Source organism: Rissa tridactyla, chromosome 8, assembly GCF_028500815.1.
Source record: "Rissa tridactyla isolate bRisTri1 chromosome 8, bRisTri1.patW.cur.20221130, whole genome shotgun sequence".
NCBI lineage: Eukaryota > Metazoa > Chordata > Aves > Charadriiformes > Laridae > Rissa > Rissa tridactyla.
In genome coordinates this window covers 17,048,815-17,061,892 of record NC_071473.1, presented here as the reverse complement: position 1 = coordinate 17,061,892, position 13,078 = coordinate 17,048,815, and the positions used below count along the sequence as shown (strand labels likewise).

Below are 13,078 nucleotides of genomic sequence, written 5' to 3'. Positions count from 1 at the left end.
GGGACACCACGTGGGTGATCAAAGTCACACCCGCGTTTGGGGTTGCTTTTTATTTTTTTTTTTTTGGAGGGGGGTGGCGCTGCTGTGTCCCCAGCTGTGCCCCCCTCCCTCGGCCGGTGGCTGCCGAGCAGCTGCCACCACATTTTCATCCTTTATTCCCTTTTCTGGAGCTTTTTTCCCCCCCAAAATGGGGGGGGGGGGGCGATGTCTCTACCCCCCCCCCCGCAAAAAATAAATAGAAATGGGGTGAGGTGCGTCTTGGACGGGGGGGGGCGATGCCACCCACAGTGGTGGTGGCCCCAGGTGCCTGTCACCCTGCTGTCCCCCCTCCCCGTCCCCAAAGTCCTCCCAGATGGGGGGTCCCCCCCCGCGTCTGGGGGGACTTTGGGGATGGGGATACACACACATATGGGTGTCCCCACACCGGGGAGGGGGGGGGGCACCCCAGCCCCCTCGCAGGGAGGGATGGGCAGGGGGCCCATGGGCACAGGTAGGGACCATGCAGAACCTGTCCTGCCAGCTCCCGGGGGGGCTGGGCTGGGGGCCCCGTGGGGGGGGAGGATGTGCCCACCCTGTGCTGCAGGGACGGATCCTGTCCCCCCCCAGGGTGCCAGCCCACCTCTGAGACACACACACCCCGGTGCCTTTGGGGGCTTGCTGTGTCCCCACTCGGGTAGCCCTGGCCCCACACAGCCAGGGCTGGGGTGGGGGGGGGACACACTTTGGGGAGTGGGGATTACCTGCCCCCCCCCCCAAGCCCAGGGGGGGTCCCCGAGGTCCCGTATGGCCCCTGCCAGCCCCCCGTGGCCCCGACTAGCTCCCGTGGCCCCTACCAGCCCCCACAGCTCCTGCCATCATCCCCATAGCCCCTTCCTCAGCCCCCAGGCCCCCCACCAGCCCTGAGCACCCCTTCCAGCCCCCCATGCCCCCCTCCAAGCCCCTAGACGCCCCCTGCCAGCCCCCATGGCCCCCATCAGCACCCCCCCACCCCCCCCGGAGTCCACTCACCAGCCCTCAAAGCCCCGCCGCCAGCCATGTCACCCCTGTCACCCCCCAAACCCTGCGGCAGCCCCAAGGCTGCTGAGACCCACCCCCATCCCCAAAGCCTCTTGTGACTCCCGCCTGGCAGCCCCCCAAGCCCCGCCATGGGGCAGGGCTGGGCTCTGTGGCATGCCGTGGGGCAGAGGAGCGGGTGCAGTGCCCCGGGCGGGGGCAGGGAGGGGGTGGGGGATGCTGGGCCCTACTGGGGACGGGGACAGGCTGGGATGGGATGGGACAAGGATAGGCCAGGCTGGGGTAGGATAGAATGGGGTGGGGTGGGACAAGATGGGATGGGGACAGGACAGAAGGGATGGGATGGGATGGGGATAGGATGGGATAGGACAGGACGGAGCAGGATGGCATGGGGACAGGGCAGGGTAGGATAGGGTGGGATAGGGACAAGCGGGGTCGGGATAGAATGGCATGGGAAGCATAGGATAGGATAGGATAGGATAGGATAGGATAGGATAGGATAGGATAGGATAGGATAGGATGGAAACAGGACAGGATGGGATGGGGTGGGCCAGAATCAGATGAGATTGGACAGGATGGAACAGAACGGGATGGGGACAGGACAGGTCAGGGTTGGAGGTCATGGGATAAGATAGGATCAGATGGGCTGGGGATAGGATGGGATAAGATGTGATGGGGACAAGACAGGTCAGGATGGGATGGAATAAGGTAGGATGGAATAGGATAAGGCTAGGCCAGGATGGAATGGGATGAGGTAGGATGGATTGAGGGTAGGACGTGATGGGTATGGGATGGGGACCGATCACGATAGGATGGGATGGGATGGGTTAGGGTAGGGTAGGATAGGATGGGGACAGGGCAGGATGGGATGGGATAGGACTAGGGCAGGATGCAATGGGATGAAGTAGGATGGGAAGAGGATAGGATGCAATGGGTATGGGATGAGATGGGGACAGGCCAGGTCAGGACAGGATAGGATGGGATGGGGATGGTGCCAGATGGGATGGGATAGGACAGGACTAGGGCAGGATGGGGTAGGATAGGGTAGGGCAGGATGGAATGAGGTTGGGTGGGATGGGGATGGGATGGGGACAGGACAGGTCAGGATAGGATAGGATGAGATAGGGTAAAATAGGATCGGATGGGGACAGGGCAGGATGGGGTAGGATGGAATGAGATGGGGAGAGGGCAGGGTGGGATGGGATGCGATAGAATGGGATGGAAGAGGATAGGGTAGGATAGGATTGGACGGGGACAGGGCAGGATGGGATGGAGTCAGGACAGGTTGGGTTGGGTTAGGATAGGATGGGATGGGTCCAGGCCAGGCCAGGATAGGATAGAATGGGATGGGATGGGGTCAGGACAGGATGGGATGGGGACAAGACAGGTTAGGATAGGATGGGATAGGATAGGACGGGATAGGATGGGGACATGATAGGATAGGATAAGATAGGATAGGTCCAGGCCAGACCAGGATAGGATAGGATGGGGTCAGGACACGACAGGATGGAGACAAGACAGGTTAAGACAGAATAGGGTAGGATGGGGTCAGGCCAGACCAGGATAGTATAGGATGGGATGACACCAAGACAGGATAGGATAGGGTAGGACGGGATAGGATAGGGTCAGGGCAGGATGGGATGGGGTCAGGACAGGATGGGATGGGATAGGACAGGGTAGAATAGGGTAGGATGGGATAGGATAGGGTCAGGGCAGGATGGGATGGGGTCAGGACAGGATGGGATGGGATAGGATGGGATAGGATAGGACAGGGTAGGATAGGGTAGGATGGGATAAGGTCAGGACAGAATGGGATAGGATGGGGACAAGACAGGTTAGGATGGGATGGGGTAGGACAGGGTAGGATGTGATGGGATGGGGACAGGCTGGGATGGGACAGGCCAGGGTAGCATGGTGCCCGGGCAGGATGGGCCGCTCCGCGGCGGGATGCGATGGGGCCGGGGCGCGTCGGGGAGCAGCCAGGTCAGGACGGTCGGCGCTGGCGTGAGCCGGCCGGGGAGAGGAGCCGTGTCCCCGCTCCCCCCGCCTCCCCCGGTAGGGGCCGGCTCCCCCCCGCCGCCCTTTGTTTACCCGGGCCGGTGGCGGGCGGGGGCGGCGCCGGCGGGGGCGGGGGGAGGCGGCGGCGGGCGGGCGGGAGCCGCCGCGCTCGCACCAGCTGTTTCCCGCCTTGAGCCGCAGGCAGAGGCCGCCGGAGCCGGAGTCGGAGGAGCCGGAGGAGCCGGGCCCCCCCCCTCCCCAACCCCGCTTTCCCCCCCCCTCCCCGGCATGGAGTACTTCATGGTGCCGGCCCAGAAGGTGCCCTCCCTGCAGCACTTCAGGAAATCCGAGAAGGAGGTCATCGGCGGGCTCTGCAGGTGGGGGCGCGGGGAGAGGAGGAGGGGGGACGCACGCCGGGCGAGCCGGCCTTGGGGCTAAAAGGGTGAAAAATGGTGTTTTTAGGGTGTTTTTTAGCGGGGGGAACGGAGCGGGGGCGGGGGGGAGCGCGGCGCGGCCGCCGCAGCCCCACCGCCCGCACGTGGTCCCGGCCGCGCACATGGGGCCGGGCGGCCACGCGTGGCCATGGGGGGGGGGGAAGGCGCCGCCCGCCCATCGCCCCCCACCCCCAGCCGTGGATTTGGGGTGTGGGGGGGTGTGTGGAGGGGCTGGGGGGGGGTCCGGCGGGGTGTGCGTGGGGCGGTGTGGGGGGGTGTGTGTGTGTGTGTGTGTGTTTACTGCCGGGCCTGGCCGTGACTCTGCAGCCCTCCCGGAGGAGGCGGGTCGCGGCCGGGGCTGCCGGGACATGTAGTGCGGGGAAGGCGGCGGCACAAAGCCCGGCGACACGGCGCGGGGCGCGGGGGGGGAGGCACGGCGGGGCGGGGGGGACACCCCCAAACCTCCCAGCAACACCCCCCCCCCTCCAGCCGAGGATGGGGACGGAGCCGGTGGGGCCTGGCGGGGAGGCGGCGGGGGGGTGTGTTGGGGGGGGGCCTCGCCACGCGTGGGGGGCGGCACAGGCCTCTCGGGGCCACGCGGGGCGGCCCCCGGCGCTCCGGGAGCCGCGGGCAGGCACAAGGGCCCCCCCGCGCTGTGGGGCGGGCCTGGGCGGCCGGGCCCTGCCGCGCACGGGGGGCGGCCCGCGCCCGGAGGGGCCTGTGGGGCTGCTCGGGCCCCTGGGGTCCCTGTGGGTTCCCCATGGGGTCCCTGTGGAGCTGCTTGGGGCTGTGGGGTCCCTCTGTGGTCCCTGTGGGGGCAGCTCAGGCCAGTGGGGTCCCTTTTGGGTCCCTCTGTGGGTTTCCTGTGGGGCAGGTCAGTTCCCATGGGATCCCTCTGTGGTCCATACGGGGCAGCTCAGGCCCGTGGGGTCCCTTTGGGGTTCCTCTGTGGTCCATATGGGGCAGATCAGTCCCGTGGGGTCCCCATGGGTTCCCTATGGGGCAGCTGAGTCCTGTGGGGTCTCCCTTTGGGGTCCCTCTGTGGTCTCTATGGGGCAGGTGAGTCCTGTGGGGTCCCTATGGGGCAGCTGAGGCCCCTGGGGTCCCCGTGGGGCAGCCCACAGCAGCCAGACTCCCCTACATGTGTGGGGCAGCTCAGGCCCCTCCAGACCCTGCCCCAGCCCACACGCTCCCCCCTGGGGCTATCCCTGCCCCACGGGGGGCCCACAGCCCTGCCCCATCTCCCTGCCGCCCCACCGGCTCACCTGGGGTGGAGGGGTGCTCAGGGGGTGCCCACACCTGAGGCCTCTGGGGGGGACATAGCTGTGGGGCAGGGACACAGGGCGGTGGTGTGGCTTCGCTGGGTCCCCCCACGTTAGTTACAGTGGGTGGCTGCAGCCTGGCGTGGGCCTGTGGCCCGGGTGGGAGGGCAACCGCCTTGGGGCAGGGAAACGTGGCCATCCTGCCCAGGGCTGGGGCGCTGTGTGGCCCCCACGCTATCCCCAGGTGTGGGGCAGAGCTCTGGGGGAGCTTTGCTGCCTGTCCACCGCCCTGAGCTCTGCAGCACCCTGCCTGTGAGCTTGAGGGTGCCCTGCCTGCGAGCTCGGCAAGCTTAGGGGTGCCCTGCCTGCGAGCTCCGTGAGCTGGGGGATGCCCTGCCTGCGAGCTTGAGGGTACCTTGCCTGCGAGCTTAGGGACGCCCTGCCTGAAAGCTCGTGATGCTCGGGGACGCCCTGTGTGCAAGCTCCAGGAGCTGGGGGGGCGCCCTGCCTGTGAGCTTAGGGACACCCTGCCTGTGAGCTCAGTGAGCTTGAGGGTACCCTGCCCGCGAGCTTGCGGACGTCCTGCCTGGAGCTCTAGGAGCTCAGGGATGCCCTGCCTGCGAGCTTGAGGGTACCTTGCCTTCAAGCTTAGGGATGCCCTGCGTGAAAGCTCGTCATGCTTGGGGACGCCCTGCCTGCGAGCTCCAGGAGCTGGGGGATGCCCTGCCTGCGAGCTTGGCATGCTTGGGGACACCCTGCCTGTGAACTCGGGTATACCCTGCCTGCAACGTCAGGGACAGCCTGCCCGCAAGCTTAGCGAGCTTGGGGACGCCCTTCGCGCAAGCTCGGGGACACCCTGCCTGCGACCTCAAGGAGCTCGGGTGCACCCTGCCTGCAGTGCCGTGCCTGCCCTGCCCACCAGTGCAAACCAGAGCACTGGTTGTGGGCAGCGGCAGACACGAGTGGGCAGAGCGGGGCGTCTGCCGTGTCCCCACCAAGCCCCCGGCCTCCTCGCCAGGCAGCAGCAGCAGCTCTGACCCCGCTGTGGGTTTGTTTCCCTCCAGCGTGACGTCCCCGCCAGGCTGCGCTGGGGGCTGCTGTGCTGCCGGGCGAGATGGACCAAATTCTACTCACCCGACCCAAACCCTGCGGCACCCACATGGAGCTGGGGGCACCCCAGGGGCTTCTGTGCTGTGCCAGGGCTCCAGTGGGTGCCATCTGCTCTCTCCGCCTCTGTCCTGCCCCATCCTCGGTGGCACTGGGTGCCAGGCCGGCTCCTGAATCCATGGTTTCTTCTCCCCCTTTCCGTGTGTAGCTGTCACTTCTGGGGTCTCTGCCCAGGAAGAGCGGCTGGGGCAGGTTGCGGGAGGTCTGCCGGCGAGGAAGCAGGCTCTTCCTCCTTCCCCGCTATTTAAGAAACCACTTCCGCGCTGCCCGGTCCTGGGCCTCTCCATCCCATTCCCCTTGTGCGGCCACAGCTGGCGGTAGGACATCCCGGAGCGGCCACCTCCCCGGCCCCACCAGACATGGCTGTGCCGGGGGACAGACCCTGCCCCTATGAAGGGATGGTGTCCCCAAACCTGCTGGGGTTGGCACGTTGTGGGGATGAGTTTGAGGCTGGTTTTTGGCAGGAGCAGGGAGGCAGGTGATGGCCACCACTGGATGGGAGCCCTGTGCCGCCATCCTGCCATGGGCAGCTCTTGCTCCACGCGGCAGACGGCTGCTCCCCACGAGCCGGGTAGACCCCCAGACCCCCCGGGGATGCCCGCTGGGAGCCCCACGGGAGGGATCCAGTGCAGCGGGTGCTCAGCATCCGGCATCAGCCTGCGCCAGGATGCTGTCTCAGCGGCTGGGGAAAATGTATTCCCGTCCCTCTGGGCTGAGCTGGGATCCTTCCCCCTCCCTCTAGGATGAGCTGGGATCCTTTCCCATCCCATTGGGCTGAACTGGGATCCTTCCCTGTTCCCCTGGTATGCAGTGAGATCCTTTCCCATCCCATTGGGCCGAACTGGGCCCTCTGGGATGAGCTGGGATCTTTCCCCATCCCTGTGTATCTCAGAGGAGTTGCTCTGGGTGCCCTGGGAGCCCCTGGGCGCTGCCTGAGCACATGGCGATGCTGTGAGCAGGGCTTGGTTTTGCCGCTTAGATCCCTGAGCTCCCAAACCTCCACTGTTCCTCCGTGGCCTCTCCAGGATGGCAGGACACCGGATGGCTTTGCTTTCCAGCCCGGTGTTGGCAAGGTGCTGGGTGGGACGGTCCCGTCTCCCCATCCCGGAGCCGCTGGGCACCTGGGTGGGAGGCTGAAGCCCGCCTTATCTCGCCTCGCGCCGGCAGCCTGGCCCTTGTGTTTAGTCTTCCGTGCCTCGCCGCATCCCCGGCGCTGGCCGCCTGACTTGCAGCTGGTGGGTGCTGGGCGCTTGCCTGCACCCCGGAGAGAGCCGCTGCCGGCGGCAGCGGGGAGGCGGGATGGCTGGCGGCGTGGCAGGGGCTGCCAGTTGCCTTGTTTTGGCCTCACGAGCAGCTATCACCCCAGCCCTTGGCTTATTAATTAATTGCCAGTGCTGACCACTGCCCGGCAGACTCGCTGTCCCCGCGATCCAAAATCCTTGCTGGGATTCGGTCACCTTGCTCCCTTGGGGAAGAAGCAGGGTGTGGGGGAAGAAGCTGGACCCCCACGGCAATGGGATTTGCTCAGGTGCCCTGGACCCACAGGTGGTGCCCTTGGCTGGCCAAAGCCCTCCCCGCCACCGTCCCCGCGTGCTGCTGGCGGCGTCTCTGGCTCCGGGAGGCATTTCCCGGCCCATCTGCGGGGCGAGGGCGCGGGGGGCGAGGAGGCGGCGGCAGGAAACAGGCGGGAGCTGCGGCTTGGGGTGGGACGGGGGCTTCTCTGCTGGGAGCTGTCATCTGGAAGCCATCAGCGGGGCGGGAGGGAGGGAGCCGCCTTCCCGGGGCCACACACGCCGGCCGGCCCTGTGGGGACCCAGCCGGACGGCCCACAGCCTCCCTCACCCGCCCGGGGGTCCCTGCCATGCCCTGCCTCCCCCTTGGCTCCCCTCGCCCAGGCTCGCTATCGGTGTTGGCCTTGGGCAGCCCATGCCTGAGCTCGCCGGAGCCACCATTCCGTCGATGCATCCCCCGGAGCTTTGGATATGGGGCTGCAGAAACCCACCCACCCGCTTTTGTGCTCGCCAGCGCCGCAGCCATCGTCCCTTCTGTGTTTGCCATCCCTTTGGTGGCTCGTGATTGCAAAGCGAAGGGTGGACATGGTGGTGGGGAGCAGGCAGCAGGGGTGCAGCCCCCTCCTCCCTAATCCCATGCCTTTCTTGCAGCTTGGCCAACATCCCGTTGACTCCGGAGACCCAGCGGGACCAGGAGCGTCGGATACGCAGGGAAATTGCCAACAGCAACGAGAGACGGCGGATGCAGAGCATCAATGCTGGCTTCCAGTCTCTGAAAACCCTCATCCCACACACGGACGGGGAGAAGCTCAGCAAGGTGAGCGGGACGTCACAGGGGCCACGGCGATGCGGGCGCCGGTCCTGCACATGGGGGTTTTCGTTGTTGCTTGTCGGGGCTGTGAGAGTAACTGGGGATATTTGCATGTATTAATCCACCAATGGAGGTCTCTCCTGGTGAGGTCTCCTGGGTGGAGGGGGTGCGCATCGCAAACCTGGTGTCCCGGGATGGGCTGGGTGCATGTGACAGCCCCACACACCCTGGGAGCAGGGTGGCGCGTGCCTGGGTGAGGAGGTGGCTCCGCTGCGGAGGGTGAGGAGGCAGCGCTCAGCAGCCAGTTGGGTTCTTGAGATGGGTGAACTGGAGGTTCACTGTGTTGGAAATCCCGGGGAGACCCGGGGGTGAGGGAGATGCTGTATGGAGGCAGCGGGGCTGGACAAGGAGCGGTGCTGCCGTCTGCCAGGCAGGGAGGGAACTGGCGGGAGGGGGTTCCTGCCTCAGCGTCCCCCTCCTGACTCTCCCGCAGGCAGCCATCCTCCAGCAGACGGCGGAGTACATCTTCTCCCTGGAGCAGGAGAAGACTCGGCTACTGCAGCAGAACACCCAGCTCAAGCGGTTCATCCAGGTAGTGCCTGCCTGCGTGCCCTGGGGACGGGATGGGAGGGGATGGGACGGGACAGTCCCAGCTGGCTGAGGAGGGGATGTTGTTGCTCTTCTTGCGGTCAGGGTGAGACGCTCTGCCCTAATGAGCCGGGGGTTGGAGGTGTTTTGCACCCTCCTGGCAGGGCAGGGGAGCCCAGTTTAACCTGGCACCCGTTACCTGGCAGGGGGAGAAGGGCTGCCGTCCTATTTTCCATTTGGGATATTGGGGTACAGCCCAGTGGCAGCTCTGGCTCTGGGGTGGCCCGGTTGAACCGCCCTGGGTGTCACGGTGTGAGAAGTGGGTTTGCACAAGGCTGACGGGGTGAGGACCAGGAGGGTGGTCACACACAGGGTGCAGGAGCCCATCCATCCCTAGGTGCTGCCCACGTCCACGGGGAGCCCCTTCCCTGCAGGGAGCCGTGTTAGGGGGTGGCCGGGGGGTTGGCATCACTTAGACGTGGTCTGGATGCGGGGGAGAGCATCAGGGCTGGTCCCTGTCCCCTGATACCATGTCCCTGCGGCAGGAGTTCAGCGGCTCCTCCCCGAAACGGCGACGGGCAGAGGACAAAGACGAGGGTATTGGCTCGCCGGACATCTGGGAGGACGAGAAAGCTGAGGATCTGCGGCGGGAGATGATCGAGCTCCGGCAGCAGCTGGACAAGGAGCGCTCGGTCCGCATGATGCTGGAGGAGCAGGTGAGGCCACGCGGGGCCGGATCCGGCTGCGGCGCTGTGCGGCACCGTGCTGGCTGTGCCTGGGGCGGGCTCGCCCTCTAGCGGGCTCTGCCATGGCCATGCCGGAGACCCCCCGGGACACTGGCGCCACAGCTGCGGTGTCTCGGTTCATCTGCTTTGGCCACCTCTGCTCCACGCTTGGCCATGGGCTCTCCGGCTCTCCCCACCCCATGGGCACCCTTCCTGGCGAGATCAGGGGGTGCCATGCGGGGAGCAGGCTGGGCTCCCCACCGACATGTCAGGGCTCTCTTGGCCGGCAGGTTCGCTCCCTGGAGGCCCACATGTACCCCGAGAAGCTGAAGGTGATCGCTCAGCAAGTGCAGCTCCAGCAGCAGCAGGAGCAGGTGAGGTTGCTGCACCAGGAGAAGCTAGAGCGCGAGCAGCAGATCCGAACCCAGGTGAGTGTGCGGATGCCGCCCCGGCCCACTCTGGCCATAGCCCACCCGTGGGGACACCCGGTGGCCTCCCACCCCCAGCTTGGTGCAGCCGGGCACATGGGTGGTGAGATTCGGGGGGGTCGGTGTGTTTCAGTGATGTGCTTGGCACCTCCCGTCCCTTAGGACTGGCCGGGACGAACAGCAGTGTCCCAGCAAAGCTCTCGCCCTCTGGAAACTGGGAAAGGGTCGGCACACGGACCTACCCCCCCCCCCGCAGTGCTCAGGGGGGCTGTGGTTGCAGGCACACCGTGTTTCAGGAGGGGATTGTGGCGTGGACTGTGCTGCGGTGGCTTCCAGGTGGCTCCATTCCCCGGCATGGAGGGCTTTTTACGGGCAGGGATTCAGCTTGGCCCTAGCAAGCCCGCGGCTTTCCAAGGCTGTGCGGGGAGGTGGAGGTGCTGGATGTGGCCACCCCTGACTCGCCCCCACCCCGTGGTGGCATGTCCCTCCCCACCGGGAACGGGTGGAGAGCAGCTCCCGCTCCGGTGAGCTGTGGTCCTGCTCTGGTGGCCACGTTTCCTTGCCCTCAGGCAATGAACAGGAATCCATCCCGTCCCCGGGTGGTGTCCGCAGTCACATCGGGACCACCGCCAGCGGGTGGTTTGCAGCACCATGGAGGCCAACTCTGGGGGTTCACCTCTCACTAAGTGACTCCCCCTGAGTTTTGGGGACCCCCAAACCGCTCCCCGCCACCCGCCAGGCTGGGAAAGGGGAGCAGGCCAGCTGGTAGGCAGCGCTGCTGGGGGACTGCGGGGATGGGAGCCTTCAGCCCTTTCCTCCGGCACAGTCGGATTTGCCAACGGTGGGGGGAGCCTTACGCCAGCCCGCTACAGCGAGGAGGAGGCGAGCGTGGTGCCGGCACCCGGTTGTTGCTCGCTGCCACCCTCGAGCCCAGCCTGGGGAGCTTCAAAGGGAGCGAGAAAAACCAGCTTCCTCCCTCCTTTGGCTTCTGCGGAGCTGCGTCCCCGCAGGATCTCTGCCGGCCACCTCCCGGGGAAGTTCAGCCTATTTTTAGGTGAACTCTCCTTAGCCTCCTGCTAGGGCGGATCTTCCCATCCGCTGTTTTAACAAGGATCTCCGAGGGGTGCGGCGAGTTCCCAGCTGCGCACATCGGGGCAATGGGAGGGCTGACGCTTGTCTCTCCTGGCTTAAAAGCCCAAATCTTTCCCGCTTCAGGATACGAGGAATCCTTCACGATCTGCTCTGCCAAAGCTAAGGTGACGGCAGGTTTTAGCTAGCATCTTCTCCCGTCTGTCTGGGATGGATGAACTGGAGCAGCCGAGCTGCTGCTTCAGCTTTTATGGGCTCTCGGAGGAGTTTGGGTTCCACAAACAAGCGTGATGCTCTTCCCATCGCCGCCGTGCCCAGGTCCCTGCTGACCAGGGCGGGGGTTGTTTTTGCTTCTCTCCCCAGCTCCTGCCATCACATGCTCCCCCAGCGCCCACCCACCACCCCACCGTGATCGTTCCAGCGCCGCCTCCCTCCCATCACGTCACCGTGGTCACCATGGGCCCGTCCTCGGTCATCAACACAGTCTCCACGTCCCGGCAAAACCTGGACACCATCGTTCAGGTAAGGAGGGGACCACGGGAGCAGGCTTTGGGGGGGTCCGTAACCCCTCTGGGTGCATCGCAGAGTGGGGGACGACACGCGATGTCCTGACGGGTGGTGGTTGCCCTCGGCAGGCGATCCAGCACATCGAGGGGACGCAGGAGAAGCAGCTGCAGGAAGAGGAGCAGAGACGCGCTGTCATCGTGACGCCGGCCCGCGCCTGCCCCGAGCCCTCCGCCTCCGACACCGCCTCCGACACCGAGGGCAACGACAGTGACTCCATGGACCAGAGCAAAGAAGAGCCTTCGGGGGACAGGGAACTGCCCTGACACCCCCCGGCCGGCAGCCGGGGAGGGGAGCCGGGGCGGGGGCGGGGGGAAACGTCGGAGAATATGCTGAAATTTTTAAAAAATACAACGCGATTTGGGTCTCTTTTATGACCTTTTTCCAATACTGTAAAGCAGAGCGCTAGAAGCAGGCAAAGGTCACCCTTCAGCTCTCGGGAGGGGGGGGGGCGGGCGCTCAAGGGCAGCCCCAGCGGGACACGGGGGGGCTCGGGGTGCACCGGGATGGCAGCGGGGGGGTGTTAGGGACAGGGGGGTCACAACCCCCACCCCATTTTATCACCCCCCTGCCGCCAACCCATGGGGAATCCTACAGCCCCGGTGTTCCCGATGGCGTTCCCTTGGGATGGGGGCTTTGGTTGGGATCTTAATTTTTTTTTTTTTCTTTGTTTTTTTTGTTTTCTTTTTTTTTTTTTTTTTTTTTTTTTTTTAATTAAATGTTTGTTTTTAAGCAGGGGGGAGATGCCAAGTGACACAGCAGCAAAGGCAGGACAGGCACCCCCCGCTTTGGGGTACAGCCAGCCCCACCATGGCTCCCGCACCCCACATAGGGCTGGGAAAACCCCTTTGGAGAGTAAAAAAATATCCTGGGATTATGCCATCGGAGCACAGGCAGGAGGGCTGGCACGTGCCAACCCCCCGCTGTTTCCAGCGCCCACCACCTTGGCATGGGGATGGCGATTTGCGGGGACTGATTTTACATCCGCATCCCCATCCCCGTTCCCCCCACCCCCCTCCCATCCTGCTCCCATCCCTCCTTTAAGCACTTAATCCGGTTCGCGGGGTCCCTCAGCTCCGAAGAGCTTTTTCTAGTTCGTGATTGTGTCGCTTGGGTCTGTCCTGGCGGGTCGGGGGGGTGGGGGGGTGGTGGTGTCCCCATTTTGTGCGTGTGTCCCCCCCCCCACACCTCACCCTCACCGCCCCCCGCCCAGCTGTAGGGTTTTAGGCCAGTCGTGTGTAGAGCCTCGGTGGTATTTGGTAGGTTTCCCCCCCCCGCCCCCAGCCCCTCCAGCTGCAGCTGTTTCTCAGTTCCTTTCCCTTTTATTTTTGGTTGTTTTTTTTTTTTTTTTTTGTATTTTTTTTACGATTTTCAGGTCTTTGTGTTGATTGAGAAGCTATTCTATTTTGTTAAGAAAGTTGGAAAAAAAAAAAAGAGGCTCGTGCCTTTGTAAAGAAACAAAATAAAGTTTGTACTTGGTTTTTTAG

At 64.8% G+C, this 13,078-nt stretch overlaps 1 protein-coding gene across 1 annotated transcript; it reads left to right on the top strand.

The window, feature by feature from the left end:
- Positions 1-3,292: 3,292 nt before the first annotated feature.
- Positions 3,293-12,018, top strand: TFAP4 (transcription factor AP-4). The gene is made up of 7 exons (XM_054213108.1): positions 3,293-3,389; positions 8,038-8,203; positions 8,691-8,789; positions 9,331-9,501; positions 9,801-9,938; positions 11,391-11,549; positions 11,663-12,018. Exons 1-7 carry the CDS (start codon positions 3,301-3,303, stop codon positions 11,855-11,857), a joined length of 1,017 nt encoding a protein of 338 aa, XP_054069083.1. The 5' UTR covers positions 3,293-3,300; the 3' UTR covers positions 11,858-12,018.
- The last annotated feature ends 1,060 nt before the right edge of the window (positions 12,019-13,078 follow it).